At 60.0% G+C, this 19,758-nt stretch overlaps 1 protein-coding gene across 1 annotated transcript in view; it reads left to right on the top strand.

Moving 5' to 3' along the window:
- Nucleotides 1-19,758, top strand: part of MYO15B (myosin XVB) — a 29,133-nt gene continuing 9,375 nt past the window's right edge. The window contains 36 exon segments of the mRNA XM_038549487.1: nt 1-1,292; nt 1,470-2,114; nt 2,506-2,569; nt 2,824-2,933; nt 3,089-3,167; nt 3,486-3,608; nt 3,855-3,958; nt 4,128-4,191; nt 4,591-4,746; nt 5,346-5,459; nt 5,593-5,651; nt 5,726-5,858; nt 6,864-6,959; nt 7,203-7,334; nt 7,669-7,794; nt 10,114-10,191; nt 10,381-10,496; nt 10,587-10,632; nt 10,767-10,891; nt 11,270-11,387; nt 11,637-11,806; nt 14,280-14,373; nt 15,011-15,067; nt 15,346-15,403; nt 15,597-15,727; nt 16,669-16,764; nt 16,877-17,112; nt 17,195-17,373; nt 17,610-17,682; nt 18,017-18,178; nt 18,420-18,514; nt 18,617-18,693; nt 18,827-18,911; nt 19,099-19,197; nt 19,316-19,425; nt 19,524-19,727. Coding sequence (XP_038405415.1) covers nt 1-1,292; nt 1,470-2,114; nt 2,506-2,569; nt 2,824-2,933; nt 3,089-3,167; nt 3,486-3,608; nt 3,855-3,958; nt 4,128-4,191; nt 4,591-4,746; nt 5,346-5,459; nt 5,593-5,651; nt 5,726-5,858; nt 6,864-6,959; nt 7,203-7,334; nt 7,669-7,794; nt 10,114-10,191; nt 10,381-10,496; nt 10,587-10,632; nt 10,767-10,891; nt 11,270-11,387; nt 11,637-11,806; nt 14,280-14,373; nt 15,011-15,067; nt 15,346-15,403; nt 15,597-15,727; nt 16,669-16,764; nt 16,877-17,112; nt 17,195-17,373; nt 17,610-17,682; nt 18,017-18,178; nt 18,420-18,514; nt 18,617-18,693; nt 18,827-18,911; nt 19,099-19,197; nt 19,316-19,425; nt 19,524-19,727 — 5,706 coding nt within the window.

The following is a 19,758-nucleotide window of genomic DNA, read 5'->3' as shown; positions in this document are numbered from 1 at the left end:
ATGGGGGACAGCAAGGGCAAAGGCAAGGGCAAAGCGCCGCAGCGCCGGGAGGGAGCCGGGGCGCCGGCCTCGGGGGAGCAGGGCTCGGGGTCCGCCAGCGCAGACGGCGCGCCCAGCTGGGAACGCCGACAGGGTCGCGGCAAGGCCCGCAGGGCCAGGTCGGTCCCGGGGCCCGCCACCCCGGGAAGCCGCGGGGCCCTCGGTGGCCGCCGGGAGCCCACCGCGGAGGGAGGCGGCGGCTGCGGGCCGCCCGGGGCTGCGCCGCCAGCGGAGGCCCAGGAGGCCCAGCGGAGACCCGGCAGCGCGCGGCGTCGGGGACCCGGGTCCAAGGACAGCCGCCAGCACCCGGACGGCCAAGGCGGGCGCCGGGAGGAGGAGCGTCTCCCCGGAGAAGGCAGGACCCGCGAACCCGGCCGCCGCAGGAATAGAGGGAAAGGGCGGAGACCCCCGGCTGGGCAGGGCGGCCGAGAGCCCCGGGGCCCCGGGGGCGGCGCGTCGGGCGGAGACGCGGGCAGCTCTTGCCCGGACAGCGAAGCCCGCGAGGCCCAGGACGGCGACCGCCGGAGCAGCGGGGCCCCGGGGCTGCGGCCCAGGCCGGCGCAAGCGGACTCGGGCTCGGGAGACGCGCAACCCGGGTCGGAGCCGGCGCCGGAACCCCGCGAGCGCGCCAGCAGCGACGGGCTCTTCAGCGACGACGGGGACAGCGCTGAGCCCCGGAGCCGGGAAGGGTCGTCGGGAGCGGGACGGAGGAAGGAGAGCGAGGATTCCGGGGCAGACACGGAGTCGAGCCTGGAGGGGGCCGGGCCAGGAGGGGGCCCACGGGCGGCCCCAAGATCGGCGAGCTGGGCCGCTGGAGCCGAAGAGACTGGGCCCGGCGAAAACGCCGCGGCCTCCAGCTCCCTCGAGGGCAGCCCCGCGCGCGTCCCCCGGAGCTCGCGGGCTTCTCGGGGCCCCAGGCTGCCCCGGGACGCGAGAGACAACGAGGCGCCGCCCGACGCTGAGCCGCAGGGCGCCGAGGCTGGAAGGGCCGAGACCTCGGCCGCCGCGACTCGGCGCCGCCAGGTCGGAAAGGTGGTGGCGAAGGTGCCGGAGGCGGCCGGCGACAGCGAATCTGGGGCTGGAGGAGAAGACGGGCCCCGGGACCCAGCGCCGCTGGCCGCCCTCGTGGCGCTCCGCAGGCTCCGCGCAAAAGCGCCGCCGGCCCCGGCTCCCCAGGCCGCGGCCCCGGCTCCCGGCTGCACCGGCCTCAAGGAGCGGCTCCTGCGCGTCGTGCGCGCCCTGGGTCTCCTGCGGTGGCTGCGGCGGCGGCTGCAGGCGGGCGGGGGCCGGGGGGCGGGGCCGCGGGCGGGCGGGGGCCGGGGGGCGGGGCCGCGGGCGGGCGGGGGCCGGGGGGCGGGGCCGCGGCGCCGCCTCGTGCTGCGCCTGGCGGGCGTAGCGGGCCTGGGGGGACGGCCCGGGGCTCCCCCTAGCGGCGGCTCGAGCTCCCCGCAGCTTGCGAAGAGCCCAGCTCCCGGGGACCCCTCGGAGGACGAGGACCGGACTCCGGATCCCAAGTTCGCCGTCGTGTTCCCCAGGATCCACAGGACTGGGAGGGCGTCGAGCAGCCGGAGCTCAGAGGACGCGTCCGCGGACGCCCCACCCGCGGAGGGGCACGTTCGGCCTTGTGCGGGAGCCTCGGGAGACAGTGAGGGGCGCGGGGCGAGTGGACAAAGTGGGGCCGGGTCCCCCCGAGGGTCTCTCCTCGACCCTCCTGCCCACGACGAGCCCCCACTCGACGAGAGCGGCTCCAGCAGCGAGGCGGAGCCCGAGACCTTGGGGGCCGAGGCCCGGGTCCACTGGGCCCAGAGCTCAGAACCCCGCCAGGACCCTGGGCTTGGCGCCGACGCGCTGCTGCCCAGACTCACCTTGGAGACCCGCGTGCGGTGGGGGAGGAGCCCCGGCCCCTGCGGGTCCCCGAGGGAGCGGTGGGAGCCCGAGGACGAGACCGAGGAAGCGCTGGAGAGGGACCTGGAGCTGAGCCTGGGGCCCGGCCTGGAGCTGCCGCCCGCACTGGACGCTGAGGGCAGGAGCCCCGGGGAAGGTCTGGAAGACACGGAGGACCTGGCTCTGCTGCGGTGAGCGGGAGGCAGTTCCAGACGCGTGGCGCCCGGGTCCCACAGCTCCTCCTATCCCACCCTACCTCCAGTTTTATAAATTGTGTCCGTAGAAGGGATTGTACCTTACCAGAGGTCCTCTGGCTGGAAGGGGAGGAGAGGGGTGAAAATCAGGAGCCCTGCCTGGGACTTCCTTCTCTGGCTCACAGCTTGCCTCTGGGTCAGCGACCTGGTCCTGCTGGTAGCCCCCATGAAGTGGGTACCTCACTTGGCAGCCGGGCCCCTGTGTTCTGGTCAGGGCTCAGAGAGGGTGCACGACTTGCCCAAAGTACCTCCGCGGCCGGTGGCAGCACTAACCCAGGACCTCCTTCTGCCCCCAATTCCCCGCTCCTCTATCCTGCTGTCGCCACAGACCAGTGTGTAACAGCTCTGTGCTGCTGTGCCTCAAGAAGAGATTTCATCTGGGCCGAATCTATGTATGGGGGCACCTGGGGAGGGTGGGTGGGGTGGGATTCCATTTCCTGGGATCAGAGGGCCCTCTGGCACTTCTAGAATTTCTCCTTCCTTTTCCTCCCAGGGCTGGGTGCTGAACCCTCATTGGGGACCTGCAGAGTGGGAGCCAGGGGCTGGGGACTGGGCCAGGGAGCACCCGAGTCCCACTCCAACTGTAGCAGAGGAAGTAGGGGTGCTTTCTCCATGTTCTGATGAGAGCATCTACTTCTCTCCCCAGACCTTTGGGGGCCCTCTTCTGCTCTCTCTGAACCCCCGCCGGCCCCTGCCTCTCTTTTCAGCTGAGGTCCTGGCCAGCTACCACCCCAAGAAGGCCCCTAACACCACCCCGTACGTGACTTTGCCCCACCAACCCTCTGCTCACCTCCCTGGGCACCCAAGCCCCAGCATGTCCCCTGAGACCCTGGGGACTGAGGGTCCTGTCTGCACCTAGGAGGGCCCAACTCTGGTAGCCTTCTCATTGGCTCCCTATCCTCCTCCTTCAGACACATTTTGGCCGTCGTGGTATCAGCCTATAGCCTGTCGCAGAGCACCGGGCAGGGCACATGCATTCTCCTCAGGTGAGTGGTGGTGCCCTGCTAAACCCACAGACCACTCAGGGCTGGGACGCAGGGGACGTGGGGTCTGCATTTGAAGCTGCTGGTCTAGTCCACTGCTGGGCAGCAGCGATGGAGTTGGTAAGGGCTGTGCTCCTGGCTTAAGTCATCCCTGTGCCCTTGAATGTGGCATCTTGGAGACTTCTTTCTCTTTGGTCTCCATGCCCTGTGTCTGTCTTTCCACATTTCCACAGGTGTGTTTGTGTGTGCGGGGGTTGTTCACTTCCAGGTGGGCATACCCCACTTCCTGGGCTCAGTGGGGTGTCCTCTGTGCCCCTTCCCGGAGACCCTGTCGGCTCCTCCCTCCTGCAGTGGGCACAGTAGCTCCGGGAAGACAGAAGCTGCCAAAAAGATTGTACAGTTCCTCAGCAGCCTGGCAAGGGAGCAGACAAGGGACAGAAGATGTCAGGTGAGGGGCAGCTGGCCTTTTCCCAGGGATCCAGGAGGGACCTTCCTTCTCCTTTGGGCCAGGAGAGTGGTCTCCAGCCTCAGGCTTCTCCTTGGGGACAGCCCCAGGCATTGCCTACCATGGGGCGGGTAGGGGGGTCTGAGCCTCTCAGGGGTGAGCACAGCCCCTGGGCGCAAAGTATCCTCAGCTGATCAGTGGCTACCACTGCCACGCCCAGGGACGCTTGAACGCTCCTCCCCCACACAGCTGGATGGCGTGCTGCTCCTGCTCAGCAGCTTTGGCCACGCCAAGACAGTCCTCAACGCCAACGCCAGCCGCTTTGGCCAGGTCTTCTGCTTCTGCCTGCAGCAGTGAGTGCCGGGAGTCCTGGTGGGCGCAGGGAGCACTCATGATCACTTCCCTTCACTGGGAACCTGAGGCTGCTGCCCTTGGGTCCAGCCCCTAGTGTGTCCCATTCTGAGCAGCACCCCTAGGTTGCATGCACCCCAGGCACCTCCACCCACTGTCCTGTGCCCACAGTGGGGTCATCGTGGGAGCTTCTGTGTCACACTATCTGCTTGAGACCTCAAGGGTGGTGTTTCAGGTAAGAGCCACCCTGCTGCTCCCAGAATGGGAAAGAGGGAGGGCCCACTGTGGGGGGGCCTGCGGTCACTAAGCCCCCTCCCTGCCTTTCTCAGGACTTGTCCTTGCTCCCCTAAGGCCCAGGACCGGACCACTACTCCCCCTAAGCCAGTCCTTCTCCCCAAGGCCCAGGCTGAGCGGAGCTTCCATGTGTTCTATGAGATGCTGGCGGGGCTAGACCCTGTGGAACGGGAGCGGCTCTCCCTCCAGGGGCCAGAGACCTACTACTACCTCAACCAGGTGGGGGAAGGCCCAGCTGGCACTGGGTGACAGGGCTTGCTCAGGGGTCTAGGAGTGGCCCTGGTGGAGTGGAGCTCTTGGTGGCTGGGCCCTGTCCCCTGACCCCTGCTGTGCTCCGCAGGGCCAGGCCTGCAGTCTCCAGGGTAAGGACGACGCCCAGGACTTCGAAGGACTGCACAAAGCCCTGCAGGTCATATGCCCCGAGGAGGTGACCGCCGCCTGGGCCGTGCTGGCCGCCATCCTGCACCTGGGCAACATTTGCTTCTCTTCCTCAGAGGTGGGCTCCTGCCACGGCCAGCAGCCAGTGTGGACGCTGGGTCAGCTGTGGCGTGTTTGCATCATCAGGGCCACAATGATACCAAGCACTTGTAGGTAGATTCCAAAGGCCTGGCTTCATGCTGGGCATGGAGCTTACTTAAATAAAAAAATAAATAATTTTTTTTTTTTTTTTTTCAAAAAAGGGGATCCCTGGGTGGCTCAGCGGTTTAGCGCTGCCTTCGGCCCAGGGCATGATCCTGGAGACCCGGGATCAAGTCCCACGTCAGGCTCCCTGCATGGAGCCTGCTTGTGTCTCTGCTTCTCTCTCTTTCTCTGTGTCTCTCATGAATAAATAAATAAAACCTAAAACAAAAAAACCCCCAGTGAGACAGTGGAGGCTCAGAGAGGGCGGCAACTTCCAGAGCCGGCCAGCTAGTCAAGAAGATAAATTAGGACTCAATCTCAGGGCCCCCCTCCACTCGAGTCAGCTCCCCACGCAGTCTGACTTTGGGCAGCAGGGCAGCTCCCGGGAAGAGGAAGCCAGGCCCTGCCTGCCCCGCGGGAGGGCGGGCCCATTCCCCAGCACAGCTCTCCCTGCTTCCTCCCTTCTCTGTCCAGCGGGGGTCCCAGGAGGTGGCTGCTGTGTCCAGCTGGGCCGAGATCCACGCAGCAGCCCGGCTACTGCTGGTGCCGCCTGAGCGCCTGGAGGGGGCCGTCACCAGGAGGGTCGTGGTGAGCCCTGGGCTCCTCGGGGTGGGGAGGCAGCCCCAATCCCCCCCCGCCCTCCCCCCCCCCGCCCCCCCCCCCCCCCCCCCCCGCAGGCTTGACCTGTTGTTCCACGTGCCCTACCTCCTCTGTCCTCCAGGAGACACCCTATGGCTGGGTCTGCAGATCTCTGCCGATGGAAAGCGCCATTGATGCCAGGTGGCCCTGGGGACGGGAGGGAGCCATCGCCAGGCGGCCACTCTACCGCACAGGCTCACTCAGCGTGCCCACAGGGACGCCCTGGCCAAGGCCCTGTACTCACGGCTTTTCACCTGGCTTCTGAGGAGGACCAATGCGCAGCTGGCACCGCCCAGAGAGGGAGAGAACATGGACACCATCACTGTCATGGATGTCTACGGCTTTGAGGTCACCCCTTGGGGCAGGCCCCACTATGGGGTGCTCACCTCATCCTGAGCATTTCTGGGGTCAGCGCTCCATGAGGGGAGCACTTGTGAGCTCTTGCCTGCCTGGCCGTGAGATAGCACACACTCCACAGGTGTAGCCTGTCCAGTCCTGACATCACCTCTGGAGAGTTCCATCCTGCTTGGCCTTGCAGAGTCTCATAGGAGCCTCTAAGGCAGCAGAAGACAGAAGCCCTAGGATGAAGCAGCCCACAGCCTCACCTCCCATGCACCAAGAGAAGCAGGAAAAGGGACAGTCCCCTGAATGGTCCTGAGTTTTCATAAGCTCTTCACCCCTTTCTAGAAGATCCTACGTCCTCCGGGCAGGGAGGAGGGGACTTGAGCAAGAGAAGGTGGCCTCCACTCTTGTTCCCTGGGTGGGCACTGGTCACTTGCCCTTGCTCTCTCCTCTCCAGCATGCCCTTGGTGACTATGCCCTCTCCGGAGGGAGGGATGGCAGTGGCAAGTGTGCGTGTATGTGCACATACATGCTCTTGTGTGTGTGTTAGAGTGTGTCAGAGCTCTCTGTACAAAGCCACATGGAGGGAGGGACTCTGCTGGGCTTGTGAGTAAAGTGCTGGCAGACACAGAGGGAGGGACTTGTGATCTCTACAGGAGGATTTCTGGAAGGCTTCTTGGAGGCAGTGGCCTGGAGCCCTGCTTATGAGGATGTAGGATTCTGATAGCCAGCAAGCCACTAGGTCATAGGAAAAGGTGCCTTCAAGACCACAGGATGGCTGTGACCAGAGGCCTGAAGGCTCACGGTCCTACAGAGGCAAAGGGAGGGGTGTGGGCTGAGGCCTGTGCCTTTGGGCTTGACCCCTTGGGCTGTAGCAGCAGCCCCAGGGCACCACTCCTCCCTGAGTTCTGGGAGGGGAATGAGGGACGCCAGGTCAGCGGGTCAGCGTGCAGGCCTCCCCTGTGCCTCCGCCCTGTGTGGGTGCCCACGTCACTGCCCCTGTTCCTCCAGGCCCTGAGGGTGAATGGCCTGGAGCAGCTGTGTAATAACCTTGCCAGCGAGCGCCTGCAGCTCTTCTCCAGCCAAATGCTTCTGGCCCAGGAGGAGGTAAGAGGCCCTGGGCCTGGTGGTGGCTGGGAACACCAGGCCTTCCAGAACAGGGGCCATCCCTGAGAAACAGAGCGCCCTGAACTGAGAACTCTGCCCCCAAACCCCCATCCCCGCCCCCACCACACTATGAACCATCTCAGCCCTGCTGGGCCTCATTTTATTCATCTGGACAATGGGAGGGCCATCCCTGCTCTGGCTCCAATGAGCTCTAACAATTGGCCCCATGCTGGCTGTTCCCAGGAGGTGTGTCGGCGAGAGCTGCTGTCCTGGGTGCCCATTCTCCAGCCTGTGCGGGAGACCTGCCTGGACCTCCTCATAGACCAGCCTCACAGCCTCCTGAGTATCCTGGATGCCCAGACATGGCTGTCACAGGTGAGCCCCAAGCGGTGGGGGCCCTGGTCCAGAAACTCTGCCCATAGCCTCTCAGCACAGTTTGGGTTCAAATCCTGTCTCTGGGTGATCTTGAGCAAGATACCTACCTCTCTGGGGTTCCTCAAGTCCTGAACAGGCAGGGTGGTGGGGACTGCACGGGGCTCATGCAGGGCTTGCGGGGGGTCCCTCAGGCCTCCAGCTGGTAGGAAGCTAGCCCCAGGGCCGCGGTGCACCCATTCCACAAGTACTTACTGGCTGACCCTGGAGAGACACACAGTCTGGGCAGAGGAATATCATGTGCAAAGGCCTGAGGGAAGCTCATCCCTCTTATCAGGCCACAGACCACACCTTCCTCCAGAAGTGCCACTATCACCATGGCAATCACACCTGCTATGCCAAACCCCAGCTGCCCCTTCCTATCTTCACCGTGAGGCATTACGCGGGGACCGTCACCTACCAGGTATCGGAGTAAATCAGGGACAGACTCTTGGGTGAATCAGTGAGGGCGATGTGGCCCGGGTGTCCCCTCCCCAGAGCTGAGTCATCTGATGAGAAAGAGGAGTAAGTGAGGGGCGGCCCCTCCCAGGGTTTGACTGTTATTTCTACCTATGCCCACAGTTCCTTTTCTTTTTTTTTAAGATTTTATTTATTTATTTATGAGACACACACACACACACACACAGAGGCGGAGACACAGGCAGAGGGAGAAGCAGGCTCCATGCAGGGAGCCCGATGTGGGACCCGATCCCGGGTCCCCAGGACCACACCCCAGGCCAAAACAGGCGCCAAACCACTGAGCCACCCAGGGATCCCCAGGCCCTACACAGTTCCAAGCATAATTTAATGAGTTCTGGATGAGCACCATGGGGTAAAGGGAGACGAGACTGGCCTCTGGCCTGCCTGCTTCTCTTGAACTTTCATTTTCCTATTTTTAAAATGGGAATACAGTCTGTCCTATAACACTGTTGGGAAGATTAAATGCAGTAATGGGGAAGTGGTCAGGCAAGTGCCTAGCACACACTAGGTGCTCACTGAAGGGACTCACCTTTCCCCCTTCGAAATTTCGCAGTGACTGCACACCCACCCAGGAGGAGAACTGCTGAGGGGAGGAGGCCTCATATAAAGGGTGAGATCATGTGGCTAGTTTGAGGTAGGGCAAGTCCTGTAAGGCTTCCTGGAAGAGGTGACATGCTTTGGTTATAGAAGAAAACACAAACCACTCAGGAATTACCCAACCAAGAAACCCAGGGGATATATATATATATGTTAATCATACCTCTGCCCCCTCACCAAAAACCAATCACATCTAAATACACACACAAGGAGATTGAATAAAGAAAACCACAAAAGAAAACTTTTTTTAAAAGATTTTATTTATTTATTTGAGAGAGAAAGAATGAGAGTGCATGAAGTGGAGGGCAAGGGAGAGGGAGAGAAGCAGGCTCCCTGCTGAGCAGGAAGCCCGATGCAGGACTCGATCCCAGGACCCTGAGATCATGACTTGAGCCAAAGGCAGATGCTTAGCCATCTGAGTCACCCAGGCGCCCCCAAAAAACTTTTTTTTTTTTTAAAGATTTTATTTATTTATTCATGATAGTCACAGAGAGAGAGAGAGGCAGAGACGCAGGCAGAGGGAGAAGCAGGCTCCATGCACCGGGAGCCCGACGTGGGACTCGATCCCGGGTCTCCAGGATCGCGCCCTGGGCCAAAGGCAGGCGCCAAACCGCTGCGCCACCCAGGGATCCCCCCCAAAAAACTTTTTTTAAAACTTTTTAAAGTAATATCAACACCCAAAGTGGGGCTTGAACTCACATTTTTTCTTTTTTTTTTTTTTTTTTGAACTCACATTTTCTTTAAAAAAAAGGGGGGGGGGATCCATGGGTGGCTCAGTGGTTTAATGCCTGCCTTCGGCCCAGGGTATGATCCTGGAGTTCTGGGATCCAATCCCACATTGGGCTCCCTGCATGGGGTCTGCTTCTCCTCGGCCTGTGTCTTTGCCTCTCTCTCTCTCTGTGTCTCTCATGAATAAATAAATAAAATCTATTAAAAAATATATTAAAAAAATTTTTAAGTCTTTTGATGCACTTAGGTTTTAATTTGAAAAAATTTTTATTTATTAGAACACCTGGGTGGCTCAGTGGTTGAGCGTCTGCCTTCAGCTCAGGTCATGATCCCAGGTCCAGGGATCGAGTCCCGCATCGGGCTCCCTGCAAGGAGCCTGCTTCTCCTTCTGCCTGTGTCTCTGCCTCTCTCTGTCTCTCATGAATAAATAAGTAAGATCTTTTAAAAAAAAATGTATTTAAGTCCTCTCTATACCCAATGTGGGACTTGAACTCACAACCCTGAGATCAGGAGTCACAAATTTCCACCCACTGCACCAGCCGGGCACCCCACAAAAGTTTTAATTTTGATGATATCCCATTTATTTTTTCTTTTGCTGCCTATGCTGTTGGTGTCCTATTCAGGAAATCGTTGCCAAGTCCGACGTCACAAAGCTTTCTTCCTATGTTTTCTTCTAAGAGTTTTAGAGTTCCAGGCCTTAAATTTAGGTCTTTGATCCATTCATTTTGGGTTAATTTTTATATCTGGTATGAGATAAGAGCCCAACTTCATTCATGTGCACGGGGATTTCCAGTTTTCTCAGAGCCATTCGTTGAAAAAAACAAAGGTGGCCCTTTATTTAGCTCAGTGGGAGAGGCTGGACTGTGACAAAGGGACCAGCCTCCACCCCAGCCTCTCCCTTGGGCTTCTCCTCCACACCCCACACTGTCTCCTGCAGGTTCACAGGTTTGTAAACAGAAACCGGGATCATCTTGACCCTGCCGTGGCAGAAATGCTTGCGCAGAGCCAGCTGCAGGTGCTCTGCCAGCCCCTTTTGAGCCCCTACCCCTCCACACTTGCCCCCCACCCCCTTGGACCATGGGCTGAGCTTCCCAGGGTCTGGATGCCGGAGACTGGCCCACCCTGGCTCCCGGGGACCCGGGCACAGGCTGGGCTCTGGACAGGCCTGGGAAGCGAGCCAGCTCAGCCTCCCCTCGCCCCGCAGCTGGTGGGCAGCCTGTTCCAGGAAGCAGAGTCCCCATCCTGGGGTGGGTCGCGCAAACCCACACTGGCCTCCCGCTTCCAGCATTCCCTAGAGGACCTCATAGCCCAGCTGGGCAGGTGAGAACAGCGGCCCCCACATGAGACCCCAGGGACTTGAATGGGGGGGGGAGCTGGCTTGTGCCCAAGTGACCCCCTTCCTTCCATCAGGAGCTACGTCTATCTCATTCAGTGCCTCAACCCCAACCCGGGAAAGGTGAGCCTCAACCACACCCCCCACACGGCACCTGGCCACATCCACCTGCCTGCCCTGTTCAGAAGCCCCCGGCCTCCCCCGCAGTTCTAGGCCCCTTGACTCCAGCTCTCGCTGGCTCTGTTCCATGGCCACAGCTTCCAGGCCTCTTTGACGTGGGACACGTGGCAGAGCAGCTGCACCAGGCGGGTGTCTTGGAGGCCGTGTACGCCCGAAGTGCCAACTTTCCTGTCCGCGTGGCCTTTCAGGCCTTCCTGGCCAGGTAGGACCCCGGGATGGAGGGGGCCAAGGGCCCCCGCACCTCAGGGCCAGAACCCGCAAGGGGGGGCTAGCACCCCTTCAGGGTGTCCTTTCCTAAGGACATCGGCCTGGCTCCAGCCTCCCTCCTTTCACTGCTCTCTCTCCGTTCCCTCTGTCCCTCCTCCCTTCCTTAGTCATCAGCCCCTTCCCTCCATGCCTCCGCCCACCCCTCTATTCAGCAAAGCTCTGCTGGGTGCCTGGCACATAGTAGGTGCCTTCCAAATCGCTGTTGAATGTTGAATGACTTAGAGACTGAATATGTGCTGGAGGCGGGAGGTCAAACAAGTAGGGGGTGCCTCGCTGTGCTTGTTCTGACCTCAGCTCTCCATCCTCGGGGCAGGTTCCGGGCCCTGGAGACAGAGGGGCAGGGAGAGTCCTCTGACCGCCAGAGGTGTGGCGCCATCCTGAGCCAGGTGCTGGGGGCCGAGTCGCCCCTCTGGCACCTCGGAGCCACCCAGGTGTGTGTGTGTGTGTGTATGTGTGTGTGCGCGTGTGCGTGCACGCACACAGAGACGGAGGCATGGCTGGAAAGGCAGAGGAGTGTCCCAGGACAAACTCAGGAATTGGTGGTCCTTCTGGGTGGTGAGGAGACGGAGTGGGCCTGGGTGGCAGGGGTCCTGGGCTCCCCACAAGACTGTCCCGCTGGAAGGGAGGAGGCGGAGGCTTCAGGAGAAGAGCAGGGTGGGGCCCCTCCTCTCTGCCCCCAGGTCCTGCTGCGGGAGCCCGGCTGGCAGCAGCTGGAGCAGCACTGGACCCGGCGACGCTCCCAGGCCCTGCTCACCTTGCACCGCAGCCTCCGCACCTGCATCTCCCGCCAGCGCCTCAGCCGCCTCCTCCTGCCACGGATGCAGGCTCGCGTGTGGGGGCTCCAGGCCAGGTCTGCAGGGGTGGGATGACCCTTCTCCAGGTGGTGGGGCCTCAAGGAAAGTCTGCCTGCCCCAGGGGCCATCCGGTCAGCACCCCGGGTCCGTGTCCATACAACTTCTGTTCTAATACCCCGACTCACAAGAAGCTCACTAACTGCTGAGGGCATCTGAACCTCCAGTCTTTCAATTTTTTTTAAAGATTTTATTTATTTATTCATAAGAGACACACGGAGCGAGGCATAGACACAGGCAGAGGGAGAAGCAGGCTCCCTGTGGGGAGCCTGATATGGGACTTGATCCCAGGAGTCCGGGATCATGACCTGAGCCAAAGGCAGACACTCAACCACTGAGCCACCCGGGCATCCCAAGAATGATCTTTTAAAAGCATGAATCAGGTTGTGTGGGGCTCTGCCTACCTCTCCAGACGCTAGGTCAGATTTTTATACTCCAGGCTCTTTGGACTTCTCGCTCTTGTAACACTTCCCTCCCCCTTTTCACATAATTAGCTCCCACTCACCTTCACAGTTTGGTGTGAATGTCCGTGCTCATTCATCCAACAGCTGTTGCTTGCCCTTCTTCATGACCCTGGGCCCAGAGCTGGTGACCCCAGGATGGAGGCAGAGGTGACACCTACCCAGGGGGGTGGGGAGGGTGGGGGGTGGTGGTGGTGGCAGGATCAGGTGCAGGCAGTAAACCAGCCACCAGTCACTCGAAAGGTGGCGGTAAAGTGCTGAGAACAAAATAAGGGCAGTGCCCTGGAGCCCAGGGAGCCTTCCGAGACAGGGCACCCATCACCACGATCTACTTCCAAAATGTCATCACCAACAGAAGCTCTGCATCTCTCAGCAATAATTCCCTGTTCGCCTTTCGTCCAGCTCCCAGTAAACTCCAGTCCACTTTCTATCCCTATGAATTTGCCTATTCCAGATATTCCATGTAAGTTGACTCATGCGGTATTTCCTTCTACATCTGGCTCACTGCACTAAGTGGAACATTTGTGAGGTTCAGCCACGTTGTAACAGGTACCAGGACTTGGCTTCTCTTCTACAGCTGACGAACGTGGCGCTGTATGTGCAGACCACACATAGTGTCTCCTCTCATCCACCAGTGGTCATTTGGACTCTTTCCTCCTCTCGGTGATTGTGAATAAGGCTGCTGGAAACACGAGCGTGCCCGTGTCTGTTTGAATCTCTACTTTCAGTTCTTTGGGGTCTTTCCCTAGGAGTGGAATTGCTGGGTCATATGGTCATTCTATGTTTTGTTTTTTGAGGAGTTAGCTCCCACCAGCTTGGGTCAGGGTTCCAATTTCTCTACAGCCTTGCTGACACTTATTTACTACCTTAAAAAAATTTTTTAAAAGAGTTTATTTATTCATGAGACAAAGAGAGACGGGCAGAGACACAGGCAGAGGGAGAAGCAGGCTCCCTGCAGGGAGCCAGATGGGGGGACTCGATCCCAGGACCCCAGGTTCACGACCTGAGCCAAAGGCAGACACTCAACCAATGAGCCACCCAGGCGCCCTATTTTCTACTTTTTAAATGATAGCCATCCTAGTGGGCATGAAGCAGTGCCTCATTGGGGTTTTGATTTGCATTTCTCTAATGACTGACGAGGTTGAGCATCTTCTCGTGTGTTTCTTGGCCAGTTATGTATCCTCTTGGAGAGATGTCTAGTCAAGTCCTCTGTCTGCCTTTTGTGTGTTTAGTTTGTCTTATTAAGTTGTGGACGTTCTTTATAAATCCTAGATGTCCTCAAACTCTTATCAAATACGTGATTTGCAAATGGTCTCCCATTCTGTGGGTTGTCTTTTGACCCTCTTGATGGTGTCCTTTGATGTGCAAAACCTGTACACTTATTATCATTTTTTTAAGTAAACTCTACCCCCAACACGGGGCTTAAGCTCATGACCCCCAGATGCTCTACCGAGCCAGCTGGCCACCTCAAAGCTGTGCATTTATTTTCTCATTTTCATCCTGCTCTGGACTCCTTCACTGAGAAGTCTAGTTTTTCTTATACCTGGAAGATTCTCAAAGACATGATCTCTTCTTCGATCTCTTATTAGACTCCCAGCGATAGCAGTTTTTTCATTTTTAGGAGTTCGGCTGCTTAAAAATGTGTCAGACTCTTCTCAACGTGTCAGTTGATTCATTTAATCTTGTGATGGGGCAAGGGTTACACGAATCCTCATTTTGTGGATGATGACGATGAAGCCGAGAGGCACGGTGACTTATCCACGACCACACTGAGCGAGCAGGAGGGAGGTGCACCTGCTGGTGGGCTCTGCTGCCAAAGACTATAATCGCCTGTGCCGAACACCTTAATTTACTTGCTCTTTCAAGGTGTCCTGTCCTTTCCCCGTGACTTCAGTTAAGCACCCAGGGGACGTCGGCCTGGGGTCCACGCTGACGTTCATGTCTCGGCTCAGAGGGTTTGGGTACCAGGCCTACGCTTGGACCCCTCCCCAACCTCCTTCCCGGCCTCCAGGAAGCGGTACCTCCGGCGACGGGCAGCTCTGGGACAACTGAACACCGTCCTGCTGGTGGCCCGGCCCCTGCTCCGGAGGCGCCAGAGATTGCAGGTCAGGTAGACGTCCGGGCGGGGCCGCTGCCCTCAGCAGCTCACGGTAGGGACGTCAGGCCGCCTCGCTGGCCAAGTTGGCCAGACCCCAGCCTGGTCCACCCCTGGCCCCCGCGCACCAGGACCAAGGTCTCAGAGTCATTGCTGGTCCACTCTTCCCATTTCCTGCTGCCTGGTCAGGGGAGGCTGGGGCCTCCGGAAGGTCACTTCCTTCACCCCTGCTCACCCTCCAGAGGCTGATGCTCCCCTGCCCACCTGGGGTGCCTGCCTGTCCCCTCCAGACCTTCCTCAGGGCCTGTCTGCTTCCCTCTTTTGCCTGATGACTCCACTGTGCAGGCCATAAAGCGGCTCAAAGGTCAGGGCCCACATAGTGCCCCCCCCCCGGGGCTCCTCCCTGGCTGGACTTTGTCCCCGGGACCATCTCTTCCTGTCTTCTTCCCAGCACCCTGGCAGACGGGCAGCAAAGGCCAGTAGGGCTCTGAAGGGCTGGCAGCAGGCAGCCGGCCCTCTGGGTCTGCGCTTGTTTCCCTGCTGGGGGCGGGAGGGGGCAGCCGAACTGCTGAGGTGGGGAGGAGCTGCCAGGAGGTTCGCGGAGACTCCTCACCGGGCACCGGCTCCTCCTGCATCTCCCCCCGCAGCTTGGCTATTGGCGTGGCTGGTGTAGCAGCAAAGCCTCCAAGAAAGTCCCAAGCATGGTAGGTGGCCTGGAAGCTGGAGGGTGTCCACTGAGGTGTGAACCTCTGGAAACTGGCACGGCTTGAGGATGAGTGTGGGGTTCCAAGGGGAGCATCCTTTATGCCTCCCAAGAAGAGGCCTGGGCCCATGGTCTCCCTCTAAAGGCTCTTGGGGTCCTATTTGTGTCCAGGATCAAATCCTTGGTCTTTGGAGAAGTTTATGGTCCTGGGGGTGAGGAGAGCCACTGGGTCCCCATGCCCCCTCCTTTACTAGCTGGCCAATTTTTCCTCCCTGCCAGGAGCTGGGGTGCTTGGAGATCCCGGCTGAGCTGGCCGTCATGCTGAAGACAGCAGAAGGTGAGTTTTGATTAAGTGTCATTCTTGGCATGACCCCTCCCTCCTCCGGTCTGTCTGTGGTGCAGTGGGTCTGTCCCTACAGTCCCTCCCTAGGATGCTCTGGGCTCCCCTGAGCTCCCTCTGCCCCAGAGGTGGGGTCACTGCCGGTTCCTTACCTGGGCCTTCCTGGGCTGCCTCTCGCTGCTATGCCCAGGCCGGCAGCAAGCCTTGGCTGAGAGCATCACCGAGTCCATGCCCCCCGAAGTTCCTGCCCGGCCCCACCTGACCCTCCCGCCTGACATCAACCAGTTCCTGTTCTCCAGCTTCATCTCCACGAACTTTCTGGTAGGTCGCCATATCTCAGCTCTTTCTGGCTGACTTCCATGGCTCCCAAAGTATTAGCCCTGCCAGGCAGCAGCTGTGCCCAGTTTTCCTACTTCCCCCTCCACCCATCCTTTCCTGTCATGGGGGTGATAGGCGCAGCCACCCTGCTTGGAGAACATCCATCAAACCTGAACTCTCTAGAATAACTTAGATCTGTGATGCCACACCTTTGTTAACACCCGTGGCATTGCCCTGTCATTGAAGTCCTGTCATTTCAGGGTGTGCAGTGATAAGGTAAACATCCAGGCTACAGCGTTGGATACAAAAGCAGGATTCCAAACTGGACATTGAGTAGGATCCCAAGTTTGTTAGAAACAGCAATAGAGGGACGCCTGGGTGGCTCAGTGGCTGCGTGTCTGCCTTTGGCTCAGGGCATGATCCCGAGGTCCTGGGATCGAGTCCTGCATCAGGCTCCCTGCGGGGAGCCTGCTTCTCCCTCTGCCTGTGTCTCTGCCTCTCTGTGTGTGTCTCTTATGTATAAATAAAATAAATAAAATCTTTAAAAAGAAAGAAAGAGGGCAGCCCGGGTGGCTCAGCGGTTTAGTGCCGCCTTCAGCCCAGGGTGTGATCCTGGAGACCCAGGATCGAGTCCCATGTCAGGCTCCCTGCAAGGAGCCTGCTTTTACCTCTGCCTGTGTCTCTGCCTCTCTCTCTCTCTCTCTCTCTCATATGAATAAATAAATAAAATCTTAAAAAGAAAAAAAGAAAGAAAAAGAAAGAAAGAAAGAAAGAGCCAAAGAAAGAAAGAAAGAAAAAGCCACCAAAATGCATTTTTAAGGTAGTTTCCTGGCCAGCCTGTCACCTTCTCCCAGGGCGTGTGCTCCCAGCGGCCCCACTCAGGCCGTCTCCAGGTCAGCACAGACCAGCACCTGCTCAGGCACTGTCTCCCTCCTTCCTTGCAGGACCCAGTGCTGCCCAGCCCTGGACAGCCGCTGGCAAAGCCCCTGACCCGGCTGGATGGTGAGAACCCTCAGCATGCCCTGGACATCAACAAGGTGGTGAGTGACATGTCGGGGAGGGGACAGGGTGGGCTGGACGCTGGCTCCTGGGTGCTGGCTGAGTGCAGGGGAGCCCTGCAAGTCCTGCCCTCACCTTGCTCTGCGTCTACAGATGCTACGGCTCCTAGGGGATGGGTCCCTGGCCCCATGGCAGGAGCAGACCATGGGTGAATACCTGGTGCGACAGGGGCAGCGCTGGCCAGGGCTGCGGGACGAGATCTTCAGCCAGCTTGTGGCCCAGATCTGGCACAACCCGGACGAGCAGCAGAGCCAGCGCAGCTGGGCCCTCATGGCCATCCTGCTGAGCGCCTTTCCCCCCATGCCCACCCTACAGAAGCCACTGCTGAAGTAAGGGGCCTGCCACATGGGGCCCAGGGAGTGGGATCGGTGGAGCGCCCACCCCCGCTGCAGCCCTGTGCTGTCCCCGCAGATTTGTGTCTGACCAGGCCCCCAGAGGCATGGCAGCACTGTGCCAGCACAAGCTGCTGGGGGCCATGGAACAGACGCATCTGGCCCCCAGGATGGCACGGGCCCACCCACCCACCCAACTCGAGTGGACGGCTGGCTGGCGGCGGGGCCGCATGGCGCTGGACATCTTTACCTTCAATGGTGATGCTCACCTTCTGCTCCGGCCTCCCCACGCCTACAGGGGAGCCAGCCCCGCCTCCTCACCCTCCCTGGACCCCCTTCCTGCCTCAGCCCTTGGGCTGCACCCCAGTGACCCTGATCACAGGGTCCTGTCCTGCTGTCCTCTGTCCCTCTCCTGGAACCCCCCTGGGGACAATAGCCCCTCTCTGTCAGGGCCTGCTGCCCCTCACTCCGGCCCCCACCCCTTGTCCCTATAGAGGAGTGCTACTCTGCCGAGGTGGAGTCCTGGACCACGGGAGAGCAGTTCGCCGGGTGGATTCTGCAGAGCAGGTGCAGGGGCCTGGGGTGGGGTGTGGCCAACACTGACCACTGTCCCGTCCTCCTCCTGCGTGCTCCTCATCCTCCCCACCCACTCTCCCGCTGGGTGCCTCCTGCAAATGAGGCCTGCACCCCACTCCCCCAGGGCGGTGTGCGAGGGTGGGGTGGGGGTTGTGTAGAGGGGTAAGTGGGCAGGGGCCAGAGAATAGATTCAAGGTAGGGAGCAGGAGTAGAGGTGAGATCTGTGGTCCAGATTCTAATGAACTAGGTCAAGAAATAAAAGAGCACTCAGGTGTCTTTCTGCCCGCCCCCCCTTCCTGGCTGATCACGCCCTTGTCCCTCCCAGAGGCCTGGAGCTGCCCCCCCGTGGCTGGTCCGTGTCACTGCACTCCGGGGACTCCTGGCAGGATTTGGCTGGCTGTGACTTCGTGCTGGATCTCATAGGCCAGACTGAGGACCCGGGGGACCCAATCAGTCCCCACAGCTACCCCATTGCCCCTCATGGCTTGTACGTGCCACCCCAGCCCCCTGTCCCAACCTGTTCCTGTCTCTGTTCTGTCATAGGTGACCCCCAGACCCAGCCTATCACACCCTAGGGTTCACAGGACTTGCTACAAGCCCGGCACCCTCCCCCAGTGTTCTCCTATCGCATGGGGATGATCCGCCACGGCAGATTCTAGACCTGACATCAGCCTGGACACCTCCCCCATCCAAGGCATCCCCTTAGTTGAGCACACTGTCTCCCACAGAGCTGAGGACATCCCCCCCGCCCCTGGCATCCAGGCCCCCTCACTGCCTCCAGGTCCACCTCCAGCCCCCACACTACCCAGCAGGAGCTACTCAGGTAAGGCCAGAATGGGCATAATGAGGTTGGCAGTGCAATGGGAATAGGGGTACAGGGAGCCCCACACCCCAGGGTGACACTAACCCTCCTCTGGCCCCACAGGTGAATCTCGGGGCTCAGGGAACCTGGATGGCTTCCTGGACCACCTCTTCCAGCCAGTTCTCTCCCCAAGCCACAGCGTGAGTGTTCTGCACACACAGCCGACCCCATCCATGGCCTTACCTGGGGCCTCCGCTGGGGCCTCCGCTGCCTCTCCCATCTCTCCCAGGGCTCCAGTTCTGACCCTGTGGCCTGTGGCCTTTGTCCCTTCAGGATCTGGAGCAAGGCTGGGCTCTGAGCAGCCGCATGAAGGGAGGGGGCGCCATCGGGCCCATGCAGCAAGGCAGCTACCCCATGGGTGAGTACAGGGCTGAGCATCTGTCCAGGGTCTTCCTAGTCCAGCGGCACAGGCAGGGATGTGGGGGTCAGAGCTCCAGCCAGCACCTGGTGACCCATCCTCTTGTTGCCTGGGGCTGGAGGAGGGCGGGGGAGAGGGGGCTATGGGCCCAGATAAGGATCAACCTAGCAGGGCCCTGTTCCCTCAGTTTACCCAGGGATGGTGCAGATGCCTGGATACCAGCCAGCCATGATGCCTGCACCCATGCCTATGATGCCAGCGATGGGCGCGGTCCCTGCCATGCCAGGTAAGGCTGGGGAGCAAGTCCCAAGGAACTGGAGAGGAAGGAAGGTCCTATCAGGGGCCCAGAGGGTACAGTGGGCAGAGGACCATGTGCAAGCTTGACACTTGTGTGCCACTTGCAGCTATGGTGGTGCCACCACAGCCACAGCCGCAGCCCCTGCTTCCCAGTGTGGACCAGCGGCAGCTGGCCATCCAGCAGCAGAACTTCATCAACCAGCAGGCGCTGATCCTGGTGAGGGTGGGCAGGGCCCTCAGATCACCTTGTGGGGGCAGGTCTGTGGGGCAGAGCCAGACCAGCTCTTACTGAGCCCACTGCCCCTCCCCCTTCAGGCCCAGCAGATGACCGCCCAGGCCATGACCCTGTCGCTGGAGCAGCAGACACAGCAGCGCCGGCACCAGGCTCAGACCCAGGCCCAGGCCCAGGCCCAGGCCCAGACCCCTGGAGCTGCTTCCCCAAACTCACCCCCAGCCGTCGCCCCCAAGCCCAAGAAGCCCATGGCCCCGCAGGAGGAGCCAGAGCATGAACCAGAATCGGTGGGTGCTTGCCTGAGGGTGAGGAGTGGAG

Source organism: Canis lupus, chromosome 9, assembly GCF_011100685.1.
Source record: "Canis lupus familiaris isolate Mischka breed German Shepherd chromosome 9, alternate assembly UU_Cfam_GSD_1.0, whole genome shotgun sequence".
In the NCBI taxonomy this organism is placed as follows: domain Eukaryota; kingdom Metazoa; phylum Chordata; class Mammalia; order Carnivora; family Canidae; genus Canis; species Canis lupus.
This window is presented reverse-complemented; position numbering and strand designations above follow the sequence as displayed.